The 27,835-nt window shown below is 43.5% G+C and overlaps 1 protein-coding gene across 1 annotated transcript in view; it reads right to left on the reverse strand.

The window, feature by feature from the left end:
* Positions 1 to 27,269, reverse strand: part of LOC139386226 (voltage-gated potassium channel subunit beta-1-like) — a 174,745-nt gene extending 147,476 nt beyond the window's left edge. Inside the window, exon 1 of the mRNA XM_071131707.1 lies at positions 26,648 to 27,269. Within this exon, the coding sequence (XP_070987808.1) occupies positions 26,648 to 26,847 (200 nt within the window). The 5' untranslated portion in view covers positions 26,848 to 27,269. The remainder of the gene's footprint in view (positions 1 to 26,647) is intronic.
* Positions 27,270 to 27,835: the final 566 nt, after the last annotated feature.

Genomic DNA, 27,835 nt, shown 5'->3' on the forward strand with positions numbered 1-27,835 from the left:
GATGGTTAAGGGGTAGCTCTCTGGGAACTGTTGGGGGGTCTTGGATGGTTGAGGGTAGCTCTCTGGGAACTGTTGGGGGGTCTTGGATGGTTGGTGGCCTGGCGGTTGGGAGCATTAGGCCGGTGGCCGAGAGGTCATTGGTTCGGGTCCTTGGGCCGGGCTCTTGACCCTGGTTTCTCCTGTGGGTCGCTCTGGATGGGATTGTCTTCTAGATGACTGAATGTATATGTTGAGCTGCTTCACTGCAGGTAGATTGTATGTTTTAAAATTAAATTCAATAAATCAATAAATCAATAAAAGATATGTGATATAGGCTTCCTCACACTTCACCCTGAAAGCCCTTAGGTATACAAATCTTCTATCCTACCTAGACTCATAAACGTATTTACAGCATAGCATCCGATATAGACTAGCAATGCTAGAGAATAAATGGCATAAGCCTATTCCAGCACAGTCTGTTCTTCCCAGAGCCATTCATCTCCATCTCCTCCCTGTCTCTCAGCCTCCCCAGAGTTCCTCTAAACCCGTTTCAGGCTTCTCTAACAGGCCCTGTTGATTGGTTTATTGGGATCCCCTACAGCTGTTGCCGAAGTGGCAGCTGTTCTTCCTGGTGTCCACACAAAAACATAAAACACGACAAGCAACAAAACACTGATACACTGATAGACAAGGACAGTCACACATACATCAAATACAACGCTACAGAAACAATACAACTAAAGAATAATGTGTGTTACCCACAGAGCCCAGCAGTCAGGAGAAACACTGGGACTGACACCTAATGGACGTGTTCCCCACAGAGCCCAGCAGACAGGAGAAACACTGGGACTGACACCTACTGGATGTGTTCCCCACAGAGCCCAGCAGACAGGAGAAACACTGGGACTGACACCTACTGGACGTGTTCCCCACAGAGCCCAGCAGACAGGAGATACACTGGGACTGACACCTACTGGACGTGTTCCCCACAGAGCCCAGTAGACAGGAGATACACTGGGACTGACACCTACTGGACGTGTTCCCCACAGAGCCCAGCAGACAGGAGATACACTGGGACTGACACCTACTGGATGTGTTCCCCACAGAGCCCAGCAGACAGGAGAAACACTTGGACTGACACCTACTGAACGTGTTCCCCACAGAGCCCAGCAGACAGGAGAAACACTGGGACTGACACCTAATGGACGTGTTCCCCACAGAGCCCAGCAGACAGGAGATACACTGGGACTGACACCTACTGGACGTGTTCCCCACAGAGCCCAGCAGACAGGAGATACACTGGGACTGACACCTACTGGACGTGTTCCCCACAGAGCCCAGCAGACAGGAGAAACACTGGGACTGACACCTACTGGAAGGGTGTTCCCCACAGAGCCCAGCAGACAGGAGAAACACTGGGACTGACACCTACTGGACGTGTTCCCCACAGAGCCCAGCAGACAGGAGAAACACTGGGACTGACACCTACTGGAAGGGTGTTCCCCACAGAGCCCAGCAGACAGGAGAAACACTGGGACTGACACCTACTGGAAAGGTTTTCCCCACAGAGCCCAGCAGACATGAGAAACACTGGGACTGACACCTACTGGACGTGTTCCCCACAGAGCCCAGCAGACAGGAGATACACTGGGACTGACACCTACTGGACATATTCCCCACAGAGCCCAGCAGACAGGAGATACACTGGGACTGACACCTACTGGACGTGTTCCCCACAGAGCCCAGCGGACAGGAGATACACTGGGACTAACACCTACTGGACGTGTTCCCCCACAGAGCCCAGCAGACAGGAGATACACTGGGACTGACACTTACTGGACGTGTTCCCCACAGAGCCCAGCGGACAGGAGATACACTGGGACTAACACCTACTGGACGTGTTCCCCCACAGAGCCCAGCAGACAGGAGATACACTGGGACTGACACTTACTGGACGTGTTCCCCACAGAGCCCAGCGGACAGGAGATACATTGGGACTAACACCTACTGGACGTGTTCCCCCACAGAGCCCAGCGGACAGGAGATACACTGGGACTGACACTTACTGGACGTGTTCCCCCACCCTGTTGCAGTACATCAAGTATTAAACATTTACCAATTACATCCATTTGGCCTTTTATATCTCTTCTGAATTCCCACATTACTGTCACTCCAGCCGAGACAGATGAATATTCTGTAGATGGGAAGGGTGATGATACCTGGTCAGTTGTACATCTGAATGCATTCAACTGAAATGTGTCTTACTCCCAACCCAACCCCTCTGAATCAGAGAGGTGCGGGGTGCTGCCTTAATCGACATCCACGTCTTCGGCGCCCGGGAAACTGTGGGTTAACTGCCTTGCTCAGGGGCAAAACGTCAGATTTGTACCTTCTCACCTCGGGGATTCAATCCAGCAACCTTTCGGTTACTGGCCCAACACTCTAACCACTAGGCTACCTGGAGATCAAGAGGAGAGCAGGAGGGGAGAACGGGTGAGATAGAGTGCAGCTAGAGAGGGCCAGATGGTCGAGGTTATCATCGTGTTGAGAGGGCAGAGTACCCAGAAATCTGGCATGAAAGGACACTTTAAACGGACCACAAGAGGAGAACAGGACAGTCAAGACTCCCGTCTCTCACCAGAGGCTGCCTTCTGTCACAGCTCATGGACCTCAATTTCATCTACTTTTGATTTGAATTGCTCTAAGGCGACTGCAACTGATGATCCAGAACGGTTCACACTGGACAAGTCAGGGAATGGCATTCTGGCATAACCAATTATAAAAGAGGAGGAGGAAACTGCTTGAGACGAAAGACGAGAGACCGAGGCGATCTGGAATAAAAGAAACCAACAGAGGCAGAAAATCCTTCAGGTCAGATAGGGGAGAAACCATTCCTGACCAGGAAAGAGTCTACAGGGCTGAGAGACTCCCCTCATCACTTTCACCTTTCCCCCAATCAACAATGGAGAAATTACAATAATAAATGATATTACACGGTATGCATACCTCTGTAGCTGAATATGCAAGGACAGGACAGATATGTACTACCTGTTGTTTTATCATTCATGTCTTTGCATCTGCCTCCCTTTTCTCTCTCTCTATCCCCCCCCCCCCGGAGCTACACGCTGGATAACATGTCCCCCACCACTTTAAACAGAGTGCCCCAAACCTGATCTGGCCCCTCGGCAACGTAACAAAGAACACACAGACATACAGAAATAAGTAAAGCTGTAAAAACCATAATAATACTGTGAATGATGGCTTCCTGATCCTGCCAGACTCAATTCACACATAAGCTCAGGAGGATAGATGTTGGATGGATGGATGTTTGATGGATGGATGAATGAATGAATGTTGGATGGATGGATGTTGGATGGACAGATGGATGGATGTTGGATGGATGATGACTGGATGGATGGATGGATGCAGAGTTCAGCAGTTGCAAATTTGGTGAGTTCCGCAGTCTGTCTGAGTCAGTAACTCACCAGTCTGTCTATGAATCAGCAACTCACCAGTCTGTATATGAATCAGTAACTCACCAGTCTGTATATGAATCAGTAACTCACCAGTCTGTATATGAATCAGCAACTCACCAGTCTGTATATGAATCAGCAACTCACCAGTCTGTATATGAATCAGTAACTCATCAGCATGTCTACAAATCAGTAACTCATCAGTCTATGAATTAGTATCACATCAGTCTACAAATCAGTAACTCATCAGTCTATCTATGAATCAGTAACTCATCAGTTTGTCTATGAAACAGTAACTCATCAGTCTGTCTCTGAATAAACAACTCATCAGTCTGTCTATCAATCAGTAACTCATTAGTCAGTCTATGAATCAGTAACTCATCAGTCTATCTATGAATCAGTAACTCATTAGTCTGTCTATGAATCAGTAACTCCCCAGTCTGTCTATGAATAAGTTACTCATCAGTCTGTCTATGAATCAGTAACTCATCAGTCTGTCTCTGAATAAACAACTCATCAGTCTGTCTATCAATCAGTAACTCATTAGTCAGTCTATGAATCAGTAACTCATCAGTCTATCTATGAATCAGTAACTCATTAGTCTGTCTATGAATCATTAACTCATCATTTTATCTCTGAATCAGCAACTCACCAGTCAGTCTATGAATCAGTAACTCATCAGTCTGTCTATGAATCAGTAAGTCATTATTTTGTCTCTGAATCAGTAACTCATCAGTCTATCTATGAATCAGTAACTCATTAGTCTGTCTATGAATCAGTAACTCCCCAGTCTGTCTATGAATAAGTTACTCATCAGTCTGTCTATGAATAAGTTACTCATCAGTCTGTCTATGAATCAGAAACTCATCAGTCTGTCTATGAATCAGTAACTAATAAGTCTGTATATGAATAAGTTACTCATCAGTCTGTCTATGAATAAGAAACTCATCAGTCTGTCTATGAATAAGTTACTCATCAGTCTGTCTATGAATCAGTACCTCATCAGTCTGTCTATGAATCAGAAACTCATCAGTCTGTCTATGAATCAGTAACTCATCAGTCTGGCTCTTGAATCAGTAAGTCATCATTTTGTCTCTGAATCAGTAACTCACCAGTCAGTCTATGAATCAGTAGCTCACCACCAATGCATTCCAATTGTGGTAATGCACCTGGTGTCTGTGTGTGTATATGCATTTAAAGCATTTGAAAAAGACTGAATGCACTACATTGCCAAGGACAGTGATTATTTGAAGAGTTGCCATGGAAACAGGCTTAGATGATGTGAGATTTGGACAGCTGGGCATCTGTTGAGCGGTTAAATGGGAGTCCACCAAAACCCCACATCCATTTGCACCTTGAAGTCAACCCAGGTTGGTCTGGCCTTTCTGGCCTTGTTCAAATTGCATTTCCACTGCTTTCAGAAATTCTAAATAATGTCATACTACTAGGTAGAAATTATGTGACTGCAGCTGGCAGTGCCATGTAGCTAGCTAGCAAGATGTTGAAGAACTGAATTCACCCTGACCATGCTATAATTAACGTTACCCCACACTCCTGCCAGTGCCAGCCTGACTCAGAGCTATGTACTTAGCTTGCTGATGTTAGCTAGCTAAACGGTTAGAATCGTCGCTAGCATAACAGGCTAGCTAGCTAGCTTAATTCATACCTTGCTTGCGATGGCATTGCCTGTTAGTTAGCTAGCTAACCAAGCAAACCAGGCGACATATTAATATAACCTGACCTGATAAAATTCCTGCTAGCTCACGTTAGCTAGCTAGCTATCTCCTCCTCTTTCAGTCCTCTGGACCTCTCCCCTCCTCCTCTCCCCTCCTCTGCCCTCCTCCTCTTTCAGTCCTCTGGACCTCTCACCTCCTCCTCTCCCCTCCTCCTCTGCCCTCCTCCTCTATCAGTCCTCTGGACCTCTTCCCTCCTCCTCTCCCCTCCTCCTCTCCCCTCCTCCTCTTTCAGTCCTGTGGACCTCTCCCCTCCTCCTCTCCCCTCCTCCTTTTTCAGCCCTCTGGACCTCTCACCTCCTCCTCTTTCAGTCCTGTGGACCTCTCCCCTCCTCTCTCTGTTGGTTTTCTCCTCCTTCACTCCCCCTCTTATCTCCTCCTTCACGCCCCCTCTCCTCACCAGGGGGTTCAGCTGGCCCTTGGCTCTCATGCAGAAAAACAACCCTTTGTAACAGTTGGCTCGATGCTCACACACACACGCACGCACGCACGCACGCACGCACGCACACACACACACACACACACACACACACACACACTGTCTGTTTGTAAGGCCTCACACACATTCTTCCTGATTTATTAATATAATTGATTCTGACTTAAGCAAAGCCTTTCTCCCTCCACCCCTCACCCTCCTCTCTCACCCTTAGCCCTTTCATACTGTACCTCCACATCTCGCCCTCACTTTCCTCCCTCACTCTTCTCTATGCATTCTGTACAGTAGATGCAAATCACTTTCAGTATCTCTCACTCTCTCTCCTCTTGCACCCCCATTCTCTCCTTCATTATCTCCCTCCCCTCTCTCGCACCTCCCAAGCAGTGGGATGACTCATTGACATGTACTATAGACAGAGATCAGGTTAATTGTATCACTTTCCATTTCGACAGAGAGCAGAAGCAAGACTGTACTGTGCATTCAGAAAGTATTCAGACCCCTTGTCTTTTTACACATATGTGAGTCGTATCAGGAAACCAGGCGTATGTCATGCATCACTGCTTCGCATGAACCATTTGAATGTCACCTTTAAAAAAAAATGAAATGTTTTTAGGCAGACATGCGTTCTGGAACATGTGGACTTTCATGTGCCTTAATAACAAACGTGAAAGCCATATGTAAATACAAACAAAATGGTTAAATTATGAGCCTAGTTGGTTAAGCATCAGAAAAAGTCAGCAACCTTCCCACTAGCCATGATTGGCTGAGATAATGAGTGGGCTGGACATGCCGAGAGATGAGTTCGGATTGGTCTGCCATGTTGCACACTTCTGTCTATTTGAGCTGGTCAGTATGTCTAGGTAATCCTGTCTAACTAACGCTGATTTTAAAACATTTTTTGATTTTGCATAGTAGAACTGCATGAGGGTTCCTCTACACTTCCCGGGGGACCGAGTTTTGAAATCAGTGTAATTAGAGTATGATAACACCTGTCTCCGGATTACATCTTCAAACTAAGGGAAAGCATGGCATCTGTGACAGAGAGTGAGAAGCGTCTATCTATGTATCTAGCTACATTTTTATACATTGCATGTTTCTAATTTTGTCAGAAAGTAGTTTTGATTTCAAGTTAAAGTGTACTGTTTGCTAGCTAGCTAGCTAGCTAGCTAGCTGGCTGGCTCGCTAGCTATCATTATGTTTATGATCTCTGTAGTAATATTATTTGTATCTCAGAGCCATTTGCTTTGCTTGTTACAGCCTAATGTTTGTTAGCTAACATTGAACCTGGTTGTTTAGCTACCTGCAGATTCATGCAGGGTAGTAACGTCATGAGTTGGGATTATGGTTAATTCTTTAGCTAGCTAGCTAGCTACATGTCTTAACTTCTTGGGCTAGGGGGCAGTATTCGGAAGTTCGTAAGCTTAAGAGGGTGTCAACAATGCTGAATGGGTGTAGACAATCAAAGGCCATTTTATCAAAAGGGATGTTACAAGTTTATCAACATTCAAAGTAGAATCATTTTCCATTGTTCCTCAATTGTAGTGTATGATACACTATTTTCTAGCTCTGAGTCTCTACTTTTATCCAATGTAAAAAACACAATTTCAAATTTTTCTACATATGACTGATTTGAGCCGGTCGGTTACATTTTATTATAAAATGTATAAAATAACTCCCCCCCCCCAAACAACATCATGAGGAACATGTTTTATTTTTTATCCATTTTAGAACAAGGCTGTAACGTAATAAAATGTGGAAAAGTCAAGGGTTTTGAATACTTTCCAAATGCACTGTGTGTGAACGTACAGGACAGTTTTAGCCATTCCTTTACTCCACAGAAACCAAACAACCACAGTTGTCTCTGGCGCTTATTGTGGAAATTACAAGATTATGTTCTAATACTTTTATTGCATCAAATGGTTGACACTGACAGGAGATTTACGATGTCTTTGTGAGTACTGCATTCCAGAGCATGAGTTAATGTTTCTGTACTGGGGTACCAGGGGGAGATGGCTCCAGTATGGAGCTGGGGGGCCAGACCCTGGACTCTACACATTGAAAACTGTTACTGTCTGCTGTGAATTATAAGTATCTTTCATACAAGTCTTAACCTTGTGACCCATTCCTGTTGTGCGTCATGTAGACTGAAGGAGGATGGACTTTGCTATAAAATGCTGTGGCTCAATCCAGCTGGTTGAGTTCTCAGTGATCACCTCCTGGGGTGATTACCAACCAGCTCCATTACTGCAGTAAACCAGCTGGTTGAGTTCTCAGTGATCACCTCCAGGGGTGATTACCAACCACCTCCATTACTGCAGTAAACCAGCTGGTTGAGTTCTCAGTGATCACCTCCAGGGGTGATTACTGACCAGCTGGTTGAGTTCTCAGTGATCACCTCCAGGGGTGATTACTGACCAGCTGGTTGAGTTCTCAGTGATCACCTCCAGGGGTGATTACCGACCAGCTCCATTACTGCAGTAAACCAGCTGGTTGAGTTCTCAGTGATCACCTCCAGGGGTGATTACCAACCAGCTCCATTACTGCAGTAAACCAGCTGGTTGAGTTCTGAGTGATCACCTCCAGGGGTGACACTGACCAGCTGGTTGAGGTCTCAGTGATCACCTCCAGGGGTGATTACCGACCACCTCCATTACTGCAGTAACCCAGCTGGTTGAGTTCTCAGTGATCACCTCCAGGGGTGATTACCGACCACCTCCATTACTGCAGTAAACCAGCTGGTTGAGTTCTCAGTGATCACCTCCAGGGGTGATTACTGACCAGCTGGTTGAGGTCTCAGTGATCACCTCCAGGGGTGATTACCGACCACCTCCATTACTGCAGTAAACCAGCTGGTTGAGTTCTCAGTGATCACCTCCAGGGGTGATTACCGACCACCTCCATTACTGCAGTAAACCAGCTGGTTGAGTTCTCAGTGATCACCTCCAGGGGTGATTACCGAACAGCTGGTTGAGGTCTCAGTGATCACCTCCAGGGGTGATTACCGACCACCTCCGTTACTGCAGTAATGAAATAATACAGATTTCCATTACAATAGTTCCCCCACGCGGTCGATTCCTTGTTGATTCTTTCCCTGAAGTTTACCAACTGTTCCCGGAATTGATCCATATCGATCAACCTATTCAATCCAATGAACTTATTTAATTAATTTCCCACCATAGTGACGCCTGCTTAGCCCTGATGTGTAAATCGCTCAACTCAATCAATAGGATCGATCTCAGTCGCCAGACAGATCTGGATATGCTGTAAACAAAGAAAAGGCCAATGGCAGTCCTTTAGCGTCTGGGTTAATGAACAGTCCAGGACCTTAATTAGACATACAAGAGACATGCATGCACTACATTTGTGCCGATCTCGTCAATAGCACCTGGTCATTTCCATGTAAAAGGACCCACCAACATATGAAGTTTATAAAAACATGTCAAATTGGGTGTGAAATGAAAGCTAAGAGTCCATATTTCTGAGAAATTAATGTGTATATATATTTTTCAACCATTTTCCATCCATCATAGGTTAAACAGATAGAAAAGGGGTCTTGGAAAACATCTAGCAGAAAAAGTCTGAATAGTATCAGAAATACATCAAAACACAATAATGTTGACATAAATACCCCTGCCAACTAATATCAACATTTATATTTCCTGTTTCTTCCTTCTCTAAGTTTAAGAAATATTGCCTTGTGCCTTTAAAAATCCGTTACCAAAAACAAAACTATCTTTAAGATATATTTCTAATTTCTCTCCCTCATAAGGAGGGAGGCAACAAAAGTTCACAGAAGTAACAAGTAAAGGTAGACCTAACAATTAGTTATATTGTTTGTACTGATAAACATTTTGTTTATGAATGATTACGTGATTAAAACTCGAAATGCTATTACCAAATCGGTAACGGAATTTCTGAAAGATCTGAAACAGAATTTCTGCAATTGAATTGGCTACAATGGTAAATCAAAGTAGTCACAAACCACATTTGGGTACACAAGTTTGGAGAGCACAGCACAGTAGAGTACACTAAAGAAAAGTTGAGTTGAGTACAGTACAATTGACTGTAGAGTACACTAGAGATGAGTACACTATAATGTACTCTATTGTTCTGCACTTAACTCTACTGTACTCTACTGAACTCTACTGTATTGTTCTGACCTGTACTCTACTGAACTCTACTCTACTGTACTCTACTGTACTTTACTGTACTCTACTCTACTTTACTACAGTACTCTACTGAACTCTACTGTACTGTACTCTACTGTACTTTACTACAGTACTCTACTGAACTCTACTCTACTGTACTCTACTGTACTTTACTGTACTCTACTCTACTTTACTACAGTACTCTACTGAACTCTTCTGTACTTTGATGTCCAAACTTGTGAAACATAGACGTCTATGATTGGTTCAGATTTGATCCGGTCCCACCAAATATGGGCGGCAGGGTAGCCTAGTGGTTAGAGTGTTGGACTAGTAACCGAAAGGTTGCAAGTTCGTATCCCCGAGCTGACAAGGTACAAATCTGTCGTTCTGCCCCTGAACAGGCAGTTAACCCACTGTTCCTAGGCCGTCATTGAAATTAAGAATTTGTTCTTAACTGACTTGCCTAGTTAAATAAAATAAGGTATTGTTTGGGGGCGGAGCTTATTAAAACAGCCAGTGTGTAGAATAATACCCAAATATGCAAAGCAGGATATTTGATATTTTTACCAACGTGTGCCTATTCCGGATACATCACCGTGAAGAGAATGACATTCATATCCATAATTATGCATTTCTGTGTAGTACAGGGACCAATGATAAAAATGTTACCACAATTCTGTTACTGATGTAAATAGTTCAATATCCAAAATATATTTTTTCAAAGTAAATGTGTCATATCATAGCTGACACCCCATTCTTTCTGCAGACATCTTTGAATCTTCATTCGGAGAAGATATTCAATGGCATTTTTGGAAACCGTGGACATAAAAAAAAAACTGAGGTGAGATTTTTACCGAAATTCTGTTATCAAACTTTGCATCTACACAGTTCTTCTAGTAAATGGGTTTTTGTAAAATGTTCAGTGTAAGTTGTTAAAAAAATTCCTTGTGCATAGAGTTGTATGATTTATTAAGCTTTGAAATAAATTGTTTTGAGTCTCAGCGCAATTCTGTTATCGTGGAGTTGCCTTCCTACATTGTGTGAGAGGGAGTCTTTCTTAATCAATCAATTCCAGACGCCCACTCTCATTGGTAAGGATTGACTGTGGGGGTGGTTGCTTACTGTTGTGCGGCTACAGGCTAGACAAACATGATGTTATTGATTTAGTGGTGTTTCCCTGATGTAGTCATCCGTCACAGATCTGGGAGGACATTAGTACCTTCAAGCATTCGGGAGATGAAATAGTTAAATAAAACCATGGCCTCTTTGTCCACCTCCCTTACGGAATAAAGTGTGTGTGTGTGTGTGTGTGTGTGTGCATGTGTGTGCAAGTGTGTGTGTGGTGTCTGAAGCACCCAGAATAAGGAAGATGCCCCAGTGTCCCTGAGTAAAATATTAAAGGTAACTTGTGACAAAATGCTGTTTTTGTGTCGGGACAACTCATTAAAACGGTCACACTGTGTCTGTTAAAGTGTACCTACATGTGTGTGCGCGTGTGTGTGTGTTTGCGCGTGTGTGTGTGTGTGATTGCGTGTGTGTGTGTGTTTGCGTGTGTGCGTGTGTGTGTGTGTGTGTTTGCGTGTGTGCGTGTGTGTGTGTGTGTGTGCGCGTGTGTGTGTGTTTGCGCGTGTGTGTGTGTGTGATTGCGTGTGTGTGTGTGTTTGCGTGTGTGCGTGTGTGTGTGTGTGTGTGTTTGCGTGTGTGCGTGTGTGTGTGTGCGCGTGTGTGTGTGTTTGCGCGTGTGTGTGTGTGTGATTGCGTGTGTGTGTGTGTTTGCGTGTGTGCGTGTGTGTGTGTGTGTGTTTGCGTGTGTGTGTGTGTGTGTGTGTGTGTGTGCGTGTGTGTGTGTGTGTGTGTGTGTGTGTGTGTGTGTGTGTGTGTGTGTGTGTGTGTGTATGTGTGTGTGTGTGTGTGTGTGTGTGTGTGTGTGTGTGTGTGTGTGTGTGTGTGCGGACTAGGTAAAGTGATTATCTTTCATGCTCCAAAGCTTTGGTATAATCACAGACGAAGAATGAAGTCACATTCACTATTATCAGCTTGGCCTTTATGGCAGCCGGTGGTCCAATGCAGAAGATTACTGTGGCCTTGCCCATACAAACACAGAACACAAGAGATATGTGAGTATGAGGTTGAAAAGCCTTTCCTTTGGTTTTAACCTAAAACTGCAATTACAATCCTAACCTTTTATTAAACCGTAACCAGAATGCCAGGGTACATAGACCACTCTAGTTTATGACAATGTTCTCCACCTTCACTCCTTTCTCTACGGTAACTGTTTCCCTTAATTTCTCTAGATAAACAATTTATCTCCATTCTCTATAGTAGCTGTTCCTCTCCATTCTCTATAGTAGCTGTTCCTCTCCATTCTCTATAGTAGCTGTTTCTCTCTATTCTCTATAGTAGCTGTTTCTCTCCATTCTCTATAGTAGCTGTTTCTCTACCTCTCCATTCTCTATAGTAGCTGTTCCTCTCCATTCTCTATAGTAGCTGTTTCTCTACCTCTCCATTCTCTATAGTAGCTGTTTCTCTCCATTCTCTATAGTAGCTGTTCCTCTCCATTCTCTATAGTAGCTGTTTCTCTCCATTCTCTATAGTAGCTGTTCCTCTCCATTCTCTATAGTAGCTGTTTCTCTACCTCTCCATTCTCTATAGTAGCTGTTTCTCTACCTCTCCATTCTCTATAGAAACTGTTTCTCTCCATTCTCTATAGTAGCTGTTTCTCTCCATTCTCTATAGTAGCTGTTTCTCTACCTCCCCATTCTCTATAGTAGCTGTTCCTCTTCATTCTCTATAGTAGCTGTTCCTCTCCATTCTCTATAGTAGCTGTTTCTCTCCATTCTCTATAGTAGCTGTTCCTCTCCATTCTCTATAGTAGCTGTTTCTCTCCATTCTCTATAGTAGCTGTTTCTCTACCTCTCCATTCTCTATAGTGGCTGTTTCTCTCCATTCTCTATAGTAGCTGTTCCTCTCCATTCTCTATAGTAGCTGTTTCTCTCCATTCTCTATAGTAGCTGTTTCTCTACCTCTCCATTCTCTATAGTAGCTGTTCCTCCCCATTCTCTATAGTAGCTGTTCCTCTCCATTCTCTATAGTAGCTGTTCCTCTCCATTCTCTATAGTAGCTGTTTCTCTCCGTTCTCTATAGTAGCTGTTCCTCTCCATTCTCTATAGTAGCTGTTTCTCTCCATTCTCTATAGTAGCTGTTTCTCTACCTCTCCATTCTCTATAGTAGCTGTTTCTCTCCATTCTCTATAGTAGCTGTTTCTCTACCTCTCCATTCTCTATAGTAGCTGTTTCTCTACCTCTCCATTCTCTATAGTAGCTGTTCCTCTCCATTCTCTATAGTAGCTGTTTCTCTACCTCTCCATTCTTTATAGTAGCTGTTTCTCTCCATACTCTATAGTAGCTGTTTCTCTCCATTCTCTATAGTAGCTGTTTCTCTCTATTCTCTATAGTAGCTGTTTCTCTCCATTCTCTATAGTAGCTGTTTCTCTCCATTCTCTATAGTAGCTGTTCCTTTCCATTCTCTATAGTAGCTGTTCCTCTCCATTCTCTATAGTAGCTGTTTCTCTACCTCTCCATTCTCTATAGTAGCTGTTTCTCTACCTCCCCATTCTCTATAGTAGCTGTTTCTCTCCATTCTCTATAGTAGCTGTTTCTCTACCTCTCGATTCTCTATACTAGCTGTTCCTCTCGATTCTCTATAGTAGCTGTTCCTCTCCATTCTCTATTGTAGCTGTTCCTCTCCATTCTCTATAGTAGCTGTTCCTCTCCATTCTCTATAGTGGCTGTTTCTCTCCATTCTCTATAGTAGCTGTTCCTCTCCATTCTCTATAGTAGCTGTTTCTCTCCATTCTCTATAGTAGCTGTTTCTCTCCATTCTCTATAGTAGCTGTTTCTCCCCATTCTCTATAGTAGCTGTTTCTCTACCTCTCCATTCTCTATTGTAGCTGTTTCTCTCCATTCTCTATAGTAGCTGTTTCTCTACATTCTCTATAGTAGCTGTTTCTCTCCATTCTCTATAGTAGCTGTTTCTCTCCATTCTCTATAGAAGCTGTTTCTCTACCTCTCCATTCTCTATAGTAGCTGTTTCTCTCCATTCTCTATAGTAACTGTTTCTCTCCATTCTCTATAGTAGCTGTTTCTCTCCATTCTCTATAGTAGCTGTTCCTCTCCATTCTCTATAGTAGCTGTTCCTCTCCATTCTCTATAGTATCTGTTTCTCTCCATTCTCTATAGTAGCTGTTTCTCTACCTATCCATTCTCTATAATAGCTGTTTCTCTCCATTCTCTATAGTAGCTGTTGCTCTCCATTCTCTCTAGTCGCTGTTTCTCTCCATTCTCTATAGTAGCTGTTTCTCTCCATTCTCTATAGTAGCTGTTTCTCTCCATTCTCTATAGTAGCTGTTTCTCCCCATTCTCTATAGTAGCTGTTTCTCTACCTCTCCATTCTCTATTGTAGCTGTTTCTCTCCATTCTCTATAGTAGCTGTTTCTCTACATTCTCCATAGTAGCTGTTTCTCTCCATTCTCTATAGTAGCTGTTTCTCTCCATTCTCTATAGTAGCTGTTTCTCTCCATTTTCTATAGTAGCTGTTTCTCTACCTCTCCATTCTCTATAGTAGCTGTTCCTCTCCATTCTCTATAGTAGCTGTTTCTCTACCTCTCCATTCTCTATAGGAGCTGTTTCTCTCCATTCTCTATAGTAGCTGTTCCTCTCCATTCTCTATAGTAGCTGTTTCTCTCCATTCTCTATAGTAGCTGTTTCTCTACCTCTCCATTCTCTATAGTAGCTGTTTCTCTACCTCTCCATTCTCTATAGTAGCTGTTTCTCTCCATTCTCTATAGTAGCTGTTCCTCTCCATTCTCTATAGTAGCTGTTTCTCAACCTCTCCATTCTCTATAGTAGCTGTTTCTCTACCTCTCCATTCTCTATTGTAGCTGTTTCTCTCCATTCTCTATAGTAGCTGTTTCTCTACCTCTCGATTCTCTATAGTAGCTGTTCCTCTCCATTCTCTATAGTAGCTGTTCCTCTCCATTCTCTATAGTAGCTGTTCCTCTCCATTCTCTATAGTAGCTGTTCCTCTCCATCCTCTATAGTAGCTGTTCCTCTCCATTCTCTATAGTGGCTGTTTATCTCCATTCTCTATAGTAGCTGTTCCTCTCCATTCTCTATAGTAGCTGTTTCTCTCCATTCTCTATAGTAGCTGTTCCTCTCCATTCTCTATAGTAGCTGTTCCTCTCCATTCTCTATAGTAGCTGTTTCTCTACCTCTCCATTCTCTATAGTAGCTGTTCCTCTCCATTCTCTATAGTAGCTGTTTCTCTCCATTCTCTATAGTAGCTGTTCCTCTCCATTCTCTATAGTAGCTGTTTCTCTACCTCTCCATTCTCTATAGTAGCTGTTTCTCTACCTCTCCATTCTCTATAGTAGCTGTTCCTCTCCATTCTCCATAGTAGCTGTTTCTCTCCATTCTCTATAGTAGCTGTTTCTCTCCATTCTCTATAGTAGCTGTTTCTCTACCTCTCCATTCTCTATAGTAGCTGTTTCTCTCCATTCTCTATAGTAGCTGTTGCTCTCCATTCTCTCTAGTAGCTGTTTCTCTCCATTCTCTATAGTAGCTGTTTCTCTCCATTCTCTATAGTAGCTGTTTCTCTCCATTCTCTATAGTAGCTGTTTCTCTCCATTCTCTATAGTAGCTGTTTCTCCCCATTCTCTATAGTAGCTGTTTCTCTACCTCTCCATTCTCTACTGTAGCTGTTTCTCTCCATTCTCTATAGTAGCTGTTTCTCTACATTCTCTATAGTAGCTGTTTCTCTCCATTCTCTATAGTAGATGTTCCTCTCCATTCTCTATAGTAGTTGTTTCTCTCCATTCTCTATAGTAGCTGTTGCTCTCCATTCTCTCTAGTAGCTGTTTCTCTCCATTCTCTATAGTAGCTGTTTCTCTCCATTCTCTATAGTAGCTGTTTCTCTACCTCTCCATTCTCTATAGTAGCTGTTTCTCTCCATTCTCTATAGTAGCTGTTGCTCTCCATTCTCTCTAGTAGCTGTTTCTCTCCATTCTCTATAGTAGCTGTTTCTCTCCATTCTCTATAGTAGCTGTTTCTCTCCATTCTCTATAGTAGCTGTTTCTCTACATTCTCTATAGTAGCTGTTTCTCTCCATTCTCTATAGTAGCTGTTCCTCTACATTCTCTATAGTAGCTGTTCCTCTCCATTCTCTATAGTAGCTGTTTCTCTACCTCTCCATTCTCTATAGTAGCTGTTCCTCTCCATTCTCCATAGTAGCTGTTTCTCTCCATTCTCTATAGTAGCTGTTTCTCTCCATTCTCTATAGTAGCTGTTCCTCTCCATTCTCTATAGTAGCTGTTTCTCTCGATTCTCTATAGTAGCTGTTCCTCTCCATTCTCTATAGTAGCTGTTTCTCTACCTCTCCATTCTCTATAGTAGCTGTTTCTCTACCTCTCCATTCTCTATAGTAGCTGTTCCTCTCCATTCTCCATAGTAGCTGTTTCTCTCCATTCTCTATAGTAGCTGTTTCTCTCCATTCTCTATAGTAGCTGTTTCTCTACCTCTCCATTCTCTATAGTAGCTGTTTCTCTCCATTCTCTATAGTAGCTGTTGCTCTCCATTCTCTCTAGTAGCTGTTTCTCTCCATTCTCTATAGTAGCTGTTTCTCTCCATTCTCTATAGTAGCTGTTTCTCTCCATTCTCTATAGTAGCTGTTTCTCTCCATTCTCTATAGTAGCTGTTTCTCCCCATTCTCTATAGTAGCTGTTTCTCTACCTCTCCATTCTCTACTGTAGCTGTTTCTCTCCATTCTCTATAGTAGCTGTTTCTCTACATTCTCTATAGTAGCTGTTTCTCTCCATTCTCTATAGTAGATGTTCCTCTCCATTCTCTATAGTAGTTGTTTCTCTCCATTCTCTATAGTAGCTGTTGCTCTCCATTCTCTCTAGTAGCTGTTTCTCTCCATTCTCTATAGTAGCTGTTTCTCTCCATTCTCTATAGTAGCTGTTTCTCTACCTCTCCATTCTCTATAGTAGCTGTTTCTCTCCATTCTCTATAGTAGCTGTTGCTCTCCATTCTCTCTAGTAGCTGTTTCTCTCCATTCTCTATAGTAGCTGTTTCTCTCCATTCTCTATAGTAGCTGTTTCTCTCCATTCTCTATAGTAGCTGTTTCTCTACATTCTCTATAGTAGCTGTTTCTCTCCATTCTCTATAGTAGCTGTTCCTCTCCATTCTCTATAGTAGCTGTTTCTCTACCTCTCCATTCTCTATAGAAACTGTTTCTCTCCATTCTCTATAGTAGCTGTTTCTCTCCATTCTCTATAGTAGCTGTTTCTCTACCTCTCCATTCTCTATAGTAGCTGTTTCTCTACCTCTCCATTCTCTATAGTAGCTGTTTCTCTCCATTCTCTATAGTAGCTGTTCCTCTCCATTCTCTATAGTAGCTGTTTCTCAACCTCTCCATTCTCTATAGTAGCTGTTTCTCTACCTCTCCATTCTCTATAGTAGCTGTTTCTCTCCATTCTCTATAGTAGCTGTTTCTCTACCTCTCGATTCTCTATAGTAGCTGTTCCTCTCCATTCTCTATAGTAGCTGTCCCTCTCCATTCTCAATAGTAGCTGTTCCTCTCCATTCTCTATAGTAGCTGTTCCTCTCCATTCTCTATAGTAGCTGTTCCTCTCCATTCTCTATAGTGGCTGTTTCTCTCCATTCTCTATAGTAGCTGTTCCTCTCCATTCTCTATAGTAGCTGTTTCTCTCCATTCTCTATAGTAGCTGTTCCTCTACATTCTCTATAGTAGCTGTTCCTCTCCATTCTCTATAGTAGCTGTTTCTCTACCTCTCCATTCTCTATAGTAGCTGTTTCTCTCCAATCTATATAGTAGCTGTTTCTCTCCATTCTCTATAGTAGCTGTTCCTCTCCATTCTCTATAGTAGCTGTTTCTCTCCATTCTCTATAGTAGCTGTTCCTCTCCATTCTCTATAGTAGCTGTTCCTCTCCATTCTCTATAGTAGCTGTTCCTCTCCATTCTCTATAGTAGCTGTTTCTCTCCATTCTCTATAGTAGCTGTTTCTCTACCTCTCCATTCTCTATAGTAGCTGTTTCTCTCCATTCTCTATAGTAGCTGTTCCTCTCCATTCTCTCTAGTAGCTGTTTCTCTCCATTCTCTATAGTAGCTGTTTCTCTCCATTCTCTATAGTAGCTGTTTCTCTACCTCTCCATTCTCTATAGTAGCTGTTTCTCTACCTCTCCATTCTCTATAGTAGCTGTTTCTCTCCATTCTCTATAGTAGCTGTTCCTCTCCATTCTCTATAGTAGCTGTTTCTCAACCTCTCCATTCTCTATAGTAGCTGTTTCTCTACCTCTCCATTCTCTATAGTAGCTGTTTCTCTCCATTCTCTATAGTAGCTGTTTCTCTACCTCTCGATTCTCTATAGTAGCTGTTCTTCTCCATTCTCTATAGTAGCTGTTCCTCTCCATTCTCTATAGTAGCTGTTCCTCTCCATTCTCTATAGTAGCTGTTCCTCTCCATTCTCTATAGTAGCTGTTCCTCTCCATTCTCTATAGTGGCTGTTTCTCTCCATTCTCTATAGTAGCTGTTCCTCTCCATTCTCTATAGTAGCTGTTTCTCTCCATTCTCTATAGTAGCTGTTCCTCTCCATTCTCTATAGTAGCTGTTTCTCTACCTCTCCATTCTCTATAGTAGCTGTTTCTCTCCAATCTATATAGTAGCTGTTTCTCTCCATTCTCTATAGTAGCTGTTCCTCTCCATTCTCTATAGTAGCTGTTTCTCTCCATTATCTATAGTAGCTGTTCCTCTCCATTCTCTATAGTAGCTGTTTCTCTACCTCTCCATTCTCTATAGAAACTGTTTCTCTCCATTCTCTATAGTAGCTGTTTCTCTCCATTCTCTATAGTAGCTGTTTCTCTACCTCTCCATTCTCTATAGTAGCTGTTTCTCTACCTCTCCATTCTCTATAGAAACTGTTTCTCTCCATTCTCTATAGTAGCTGTTTCTCTCCATTCTCTATAGTAGCTGTTTCTCTACCTCTCCATTCTCTATAGTAGCTGTTTCTCTACCTCTTCATTCTCTATAGTAGCTGTTTCTCTCCATTCTCTATAGTAGCTGTTCCTCTCCATGCTCCATAGTAGCTGTTTCTCAACCTCGCCATTCTCTATAGTAGCTGTTTCTCTACCTCTCCATTCTCTATAGTAGCTGTTTCTCTCCATTCTCTATAGTAGCTGTTGCTCTCCATTCTCTCTAGTAGCTGTTTCTCTCCATTCTCTATAGTAGCTGTTTCTCTCCATTCTCTATAGTAGCTGTTTCTCTCCATTCTCTATAGTAGCTGTTTCTCTCCATTCTCTATAGTAGCTGTTTCTCCCCATTCTCTATAGTAGCTGTTTCTCTACCTCTCCATTCTCTATTGTAGCTGTTTCTCTCCATTCTCTATAGTAGCTGTTTCTCTACATTCTCTATAGTAGCTGTTTCTCTCCATTCTCTATAGTAGCTGTTTCTCTCCATTCTCTATAGTAGCTGTTTCTCTCCATTCTCCATAGTAGCTGTTTCTCTACCTCTCCATTCTCTATAGTAGCTGTTCCTCTCCATTCTCTATAGTAGCTGTTTCTCTACCTCTCCATTCTCTATAGTAGCTGTTTCTCTCCATTCTCTATAGTAGCTGTTCCTCTCCATTCTCTATAGTAGTTGTTTCTCTCCATTCTCTATAGTAGCTGTTCCTCTCCATTCTCTATAGTAGCTGTTTCTCTACCTCTCCATTCTCTATAGAAACTGTTTCTCTCCATTCTCTATAGTAGCTGTTTCTCTCCATTCTCTATAGTAGCTGTTTCTCTACCTCTCCATTCTCTATAGTAGCTGTTTCTCTACCTCTCCATTCTCTATAGTAGCTGTTTCTCTCCATTCTCTATAGTAGCTGTTCCTCTCCATTCTCCATAGTAGCTGTTTCTCAACCTCTCCATTCTCTATAGTAGCTGTTTCTCTACCTCTCCATTCTCTATAGTAGCTGTTTCTCTCCATTCTCTATAGTAGCTGTTTCTCTACCTCTCGATTCTCTATAGTAGCTGTTCCTCTCCATTCTCTATAGTAGCTCTTCCTCTCCATTCTCTATAGTAGCTGTTCCTCTCCATTCTCTATAGTAGCTGTTCCTCTCCATTCTCTATAGTAGCTGTTCCTCTCCATTCTCTATAGCGGCTGTTTCTCTCCATTCTCTATAGTAGCTGTTCCTCTCCATTCTCTATAGTAGCTGTTTCTCTCCATTCTCTATAGTAGCTGTTCCTCTCCATTCTCTATAGTAGCTGTTCCTCTCCATTCTCTATAGTAGCTGTTTCTCTACCTCTCCATTCTCTATAGTAGCTGTTTCTCTCCAATCTATATAGTAGCTGTTTCTCTCCATTCTCTATAGTAGCTGTTCCTCTCCATTCTCTATAGTAGCTGTTTCTCTCCATTCTCTATAGTAGCTGTTCCTCTCCATTCTCTATAGTAGCTGATCTCTCTACCTCTCCATTCTCTATAGTAGCTGTTTCTCTCCATTCTCTATAGTAACTGTTTCTCTCCATTCTCTATAGTAACTGTTTCTCTCCATTCTCTATAGTAGCTGTTCCTCTCCATTCTCTATAGTAGCTGTTCCTCTCCATTCTCTATAGTAGCTGTTTCTCTCCATTCTCTATAGTAGCTGTTTCTCTTCCTCTCCATTCTCTATAGTAGTTTTTTCTCTCCATTCTCTATAGTAACTGTTTCTCTCCATTCTCTATAGTAACTGTTTCTCTCCATTCTCTATAGTAGCTGTTTCTCTCCATTCTCTATAGTAGCTGTTCCTCTCCATTCTCTCTAGTAGCTGTTTCTCTCCATTCTCTATGGTAGCTGTTTCTCTCCATTCTCTATAGTAGCTGTTTCTCTCCATTCTCTATAGTAGCTGTTTTTCTCCATTCTCTATAGTAGCTGTTTCTCCCCATTCTCTATAGTAGCTGTTTCTCTACCTCTCCATTCTCTATTGTAGTTGTTTCTCTCCATTCTCTATAGTAGCTGTTTCTCTACATTCTCTATAGTAGCTGTTTCTCTCCATTCTCTATAGTAGCTGTTTCTCTCCATTCTCTATAGTAGCTGTTTCTCTACCTCTCCATTCTCTATAGTAGCTGTTCCTCTCCATTCTCTATAGTAGCTGTTTCTCTCCATTCTCTATAGTAGCTGTTCCTCTCCATTCTCTATAGTAGCTGTTTCTCTACCTCTCCATTCTCTATAGTAGCTGTTTCTCTACCTCTCCATTCTCTATAGTAGCTGTTTCTCTCCATTCTCCATAGTAGCTGTTTCTCTCCATTCTCTATAGTAGCTGTTTCTCTCCATTCTCTATAGTAGCTGTTTCTCTACCTCTCCATTCTCTATAGTAGCTGTTTCTCTACCTCTACATTCTCCATAGTAGCTGTTTCTCTGCCAATAACTGTCATCTCAGAACCTCAGGGCTCCCGAGTGGTGCAGTGGTCTTAGACACTGCATCTCAGCGCAAATGGTGTCACTGCAGTACCTGGTTTGAATCCAGGCTGCATCACATCATGCACACGACAGGGTGGCGCACAATTGGCATAAATGTTGTCCGGTTTTGGCTGGGGTAGGCCGTCATTGTAAATAAGAATTTGTTCTTACTGACTATCCTGGTTACGTAAATAATACAAATCTCCTCCATTTCTTCTTAACTGCCAGAGCAGATTCTTGCCAACGCACGTTGATGGGTTGTGTGTCTGGGGTGGTGTGTGTGTGAATGTTTTTAAAGTATACCGTAATAAGAGTAGAGAAGATAACGCGACCCTACTGGGTCATGCCTCCTGTTAGTAGAAGACAATAGAGTACTGAGTGATCTACACAGACACAACAAGCTCCAGCCTTAGTGTCGTTAACAGTAACCCTAGCCTTTCCTCCCCAATTGCAAAAAAAGCCCTGCTCTGTCCACTGCATGCTACATAATTAATGTCCTTCCGATAGTCTGACAGAACTGTGGTCCTATACTGACAGTTTGACAGCACTGTGGTCCAATACAGACAGCCTGACAACACTGTGGTCCTATACTTACAGTCTGACAGCACTGTGGTCCTAAAATGACAGTCTGACAACACTTTGATCCAATACTGACAGCACTGTGGAACTATACAGACAGTCTGACAGCACTGTGGTCCAATACTGACAATCTGACAGCACTGTGGTCCTATACTGACAGTCTGACAGCACTGTGGTCCAATACTGACAGTCTGACAGCACTGTGGACCTATACAGACAGTCTGACAGCACTGTGGCCCAATACAGACAGTCTGACAGCACTGTGGTCCTAAACTGACAGTCTGAGAGCACTGTAGTCCAATACAGACAGTCTGACAGCACTGTGGTTCATTACTGGCAGTCTGACAGCACTGTGGACCTATATTGACATTCTGAGAGCACCCTGGACCGATACAGACAATTTGACAGCACTGTGGACCTATACTGACAGTCTGATGGCACTGTGGTCCTATACTGACAGTCTGACAGCACAGTGGTCCTATACAGACAGTCTGACAGCTCTGTGGTCCTACAATGACAGTATGACAGCACTGTGGTACTATACTGACAATCTGACAGCAGTGTGGTCCTATACATACAGTCTGACAGCACCGTGGTCCTCTACAGACAATCCGACAGCACTTTGGTCCTATACAGACAGTCTGACAGCAAAGTGGACCTATATTGACAATCTGAGAGCACTGTGGACCTATACTGACAATCTGACAGGACTGTGGACATATCCTGCCAATCTGACAGCACTATGGTCCTATACTGATATTCTGAAAGCATTGTGGTCCTATACTGATATTCTGACAGCAGTGTGGTCCTATATAGACAGTCTGACAGTAATATGGTCCTATTCCGATAATATGACAGCACTGGCGACCTATACTGACAATCTGACAGCACGGTGGTCCTATACTGACAGTCTGGCAGCATTGTGGTCCTATACTGACAGTCTGACAGCACTGTGGTCCTATACTGATATTCTGACAGCACTGTGGACCTACAATGACAGTCTGACAGCACTGTGGTCCTATACTGACAGTCTGACAGCACTGTGGACCTACAATGACAGTCTGACAGCACTGTGGTCCTTACTGATATTCTGACAGCACTGTGGTCCTATACTGATATTCTGACAGCACTGTGGTCCTATACTGATATTCTGACAGCACTGTGGTCCTATACTGATATTCTGACAGCACTGTGGTCCTATGCTGACAGTTTGACAGCACTGTGGTCTTATACTGACAGTGTGACGGCCCTGTGGTCCTATTCTGACAGTCTGACAGCACTTTGGTCCTATACTGACAATCTGACGGAACTGTGGACCTACACTGACATTCTGACAGCACTGTGGTCCTACCCTGTTATTTTGACAGCACTGTGATACTAAACACACAATTTGACAGCACTAATGTCCTTTGCTGACAATGTGACAGCACCGTGGTCCTATACTGACAATCTGACAGTGCTATGGACCGACACTGACAGTCTGACAGCACTGTGGTCCTATACTGATAGTCTGACTGCACTGTTGTACAATACACACAATTTGACAGCACTATTATCCTATACTGTCAATATGACAGCACTGTGGTCCAATACTGACAATTTGACAGCACTGTGGACCTATACAGACAATTTGACAGCAATGTTGTCCTATACAGGCAATCTGACAGCACTGTGGTCTTATACTGACAATCTGACAGCACTGTGGACTTATACTGAAAATCGGACAGCACTGTGGACCTATACTGACAATCTGATGGCACTGTGGACATATATTGACAATCTTAGAGCACTGTGGACCTATACAGACAATTTGACAGCACTGTGGTCCTGTACAGGCATTCTGACAGCAGTGTGGTCCTATACTGATAGTCTGACAGCACTTTGGTACTATACACAAAATTTGACAGCACTATTGTCCTATACTGACAATATGACAACACTGTGGACCTATACAGACAATTTGACAGCACTGTGGTCCTATACTGACAATCTGACAGCACTGTGGATTTATACTGAATATCTGACAGCACTGTGGATCTATACTGACAATCTGACAGCACTGTGGACTGATACTGACAATCTGACAGCACGGTGGACATATACTGACTAACTGACAACACTGTGGACCTATTCAGACAATATGACAGCACTGTGGACCTATACTGACAGTATGACGGCACTTTGGACCGACACTGACAATCTTACAGCACTGTGGACCTATACTGACAATCTGACAGAACTGTGGTTCTTTTCAGACAATCTGACAGCACTGTGGACCGACACTGACAATCTTACAGCACTGTGGACCTATACTGACAATCTGATGGAACTGTGGCCCTATAAAGACAGTCTGACAGCACTGTGGCCCTATACTGACAATCTGACAGCACAGTGTATTTATATTGACAATCTGACAGCACTGTGGCCCTATAAAGACAGTCTGACAGCACTGTGGTCCTATACTAATAGCCTGACTGCACTGTGGTCCAATACAGACAGTCTGACAGCACTGTGGTTCAATACTGACATTCTGACAGCACTGTGGAAATATACAGACAATCCGACAGCACTTTGGTCCTATACAGATAGTCTGACAGCACTGTGGACCTATACTGACAGTACGGTGGACCTATATTGACAATCTGAGAGCACTGTGGACATATACAGACAATTTGACAGCACTGTGGACCTATACTGATATTCTGACAGCACTGTGGTCTTATACTGATATTCTGACAGCACTGTGGTCTTATACTGACAATATGACAGCACTGTGGACCTATACTGACAATATGACAGCACTGTGGACCTATACTGACAATATGACAGCACTGTGGACCTATACTGACAATATGACAGCACTGTGGACCTATACTGACAATATGACAGCACTGTGGACCTATACTGACAGTCTGACAGAACTGTGGTCCTTTTCAGACAATCTGACAGCACTGTGGACTTGTACTGTTCTATTGAAACCCCTCTGTCATCATGTACTGTGAGAGGGATAGGATCCTGGGAATTTAATTTATGTGTGTGCACGAGCATTGCCATTCAAATTGAGCTCATCATCTGGCCACATTTCCTGTGCTTTCAGCCTAACAGTGTGTAAAAAGCGAGAGAGCGCACGCACGCACACACACACACATACACATTCAAACACACACAGCCACACAGTGTCCATCAGTATAATTACAGCAGAGGGACCAGAGAGAGTCTGTCTCCTCTCAGGACGGGAGCACACTGCTAAGTACTGTAAAACTGGCTCCTATGTGTGAGTGTGTGTGTGTGTGTGTGTGTGTGTGTGTGTGTGTGTGTGTGTGCGTGCGTGCGTGCGTGCGTGTGCGTTCGTGCGCGTGTGCATGTGCGTGTGTGTGTGTGTGTGTGGAGGAGAGAGAGAGAGAGAGAGAGAGAGGAAGAGAGACTGACACCAAATCCCAATGAGATTTCCCACATTGCTCACCAGGGTGACATTATTGAGGAGATAATGACTGGGGTCATGATTTTAAAGTACTCACCAGGGGAACATTATAGAGGGGATAATGACTGGGGTCATGATGTTAAAGTGCTCACCAGGGGGACATTATAGAGGGGATAATGACTCGGGTCATGATTTTAAAGTGTTCACCAGGGGGACATTATAGAAGGGATAATGACTGGGGTCATGATTTTAAAGGATGATGATGTTCCTTCTGTCCTTCCTACTGTTGTGTTCTTCCTTCTGTCCTTCCTACTGTTGTGTCCTTCCTGCTGTGTTTCCTACTGTTGTGTCCTTCCTACTGTGTTTCCTACTGTAGTGTCCTTCTTGCTGTCCTTCCTACTGTTGTGTTCTTCCTACTGTCCTTCCTACTGTGTTTCCTACTGTAGTGTCCTTCTTGCTGTCCTTCCTACTGTTGTGTTTTTCCTACTGTCCTTCCTACTGTTGTGTTCTTCCTAGTGTCCTTCCTACTGTAGTGTCCTTCATGCTGTCCTTCCTGCTGTCCTTCCTGCTGTCCCTCCTACTGTATTTCCTACTGTACTTCCTACTGTAGTGTCCTTCCTACTGTCCTTCCTACTGTCTTTCCTACTGTCCTTCCTGCTGTCCCTGCTCCTGTACTTCCTACTGTAGTGTCCTTCCTACTGTCCTTCCTACTGTCCTTCCCACTGTCCTTCCTACTGTCCTTCCCACTGTCCTTCCTACTGGGCTTCCTACTGTCCTTCCCACTGTCCTTCCTACTGTCCTTCCTACTGTCCTTCCACTGTCCTTCCTACTGTCATTCCTACTGTCCTTCCTACTGTCCTTCCTACTGTCATTCCTACTGTCCTTCCTACTGTCCTTCCTACTGTCATTCCTACTGTCATTCCTACTGTAGTGTCTGAATCCCTACCTGTACTGCACCCTCATCTCTCCACAATGACTCACTCTCTCTCACTCTCTCTTTCTGCCTTTTTCTCTCTCCCTCACATACATAAACAAACGCACAGACACAATGGCAAAATGTACACAGATACAAACACAGGGTGAGCTTGGAGTGGTAAATATATGGAGAGAAGACAAACCAGGAAAGATATTCAAACAGCAAGAGACGACTTGACACAAACAAAACAAATACTAGTCCAAGATATATGTATACTTAGACTACGTTAACGACACAACACACACTCTATACCATCCCCCAGCTTTAGCCACGCACGCACGCACGCACGCACGCACGCACGCACGCACGCACGCACGCACGCGCGCGCACACACACACACACACACACACACACACACACACACACACACACACACACACACACACACACACACACACACACACACACACACCTGTATTTCATGCCGGTCAGTTTCCCCGTGGACTCTTTGAGGGAGATGTGGTGCCGGGGTGCGAACGCCCCAAAGCTGCGTGCTATGATGGCCACAGTTCTGAACTTGGCCCGGGCTGCATTGCCCGGGCTGGAGGTATTCTTGTGGTCCCCATTTCCACGTTTCATGTGGGGGTCCGTACATGCTATAGACACCTGCATTGCTGGGCTGGATGGACCGACTGACACTCTCAGAGAAATGTACAGGACAGAGAGTCCAAGAGAAGTGAATGAACAGAGAGTTGCAAAAAAATAAACAGAGACGGTCCGTGAGAATCTTAAAAAATGTCTTGATCTTTTGTTGAAATGCTCTGTTGGTGTTAAAATGTCCTCCTGGTTAAAATGTCTTCTTTCCGTGTTAAAGTGTTGTTTATTTTTCAGAAGTGTTGTTCTGAAAATGTCTTCTGGATGTCGTAGGTCCTTCCTTCTGAAAGGAAAGGTCAGTCCTTACAGAAAAGAGATGGCAGAGACTTGTTTGTTGTCCAGAAAAACACAACTTCCCCCTTCTTCTAATTCCTTCCTGTCTTCTCCTGGAGAGAATATCTGAACGTGGTCAAAAGACTGCCAGAGTCAGAACGCTGAGAGAGATTCCAGAGGGTTGCGATGGGAGTAGAATCTGGTCAGGACTGGTCATCAAGTCTAGTTTAACCACAGAGAGAGAGAGAGAGTGATGGGGGAGAGAGAGTGATGGGGGAGTGATGGCGTCAGAGGAGGGGTGAGGAGAGGGAGGAGGAGGTGATCTCAGGACGGGGCAAGCTGCTCTGTCATCCTTCACCTCGCTCCGCTCTCTGGCTTCTTCTTTTGATGTATTTTTCTCCAAGCCTTTTTCACGTTCTCTTGCTCCAGCCTGCCGATGTTAATGTTTATCACTGATGTGTATCTGCCCCAGATTCCCCTCTTCACTCTATCGCCTCTTATATTCTATTTCTCCCAGTTATTATGTCACTGTCCTCTTCTTTTCTTTCGTTGTTGTGTTCTCAGCACTATAGCTCCATCTCCTCTGGTGGTCCTATCGGGGAGTGAGAGGAATGGAGCGCAGCTCTCGCTCTCTCTCTCTCTCTCTCTCTCTCTCTCTCTCTCTCTCTCTCTCTCACTCTTTCTCTCTCTCTCTTGCTCTCTCTCTCTCTCTCTCGCTCTCTCTCAGAAAGAT

This window comes from Oncorhynchus clarkii, chromosome 27 (genome assembly GCF_045791955.1).
Source record: "Oncorhynchus clarkii lewisi isolate Uvic-CL-2024 chromosome 27, UVic_Ocla_1.0, whole genome shotgun sequence".
NCBI lineage: Eukaryota > Metazoa > Chordata > Actinopteri > Salmoniformes > Salmonidae > Oncorhynchus > Oncorhynchus clarkii.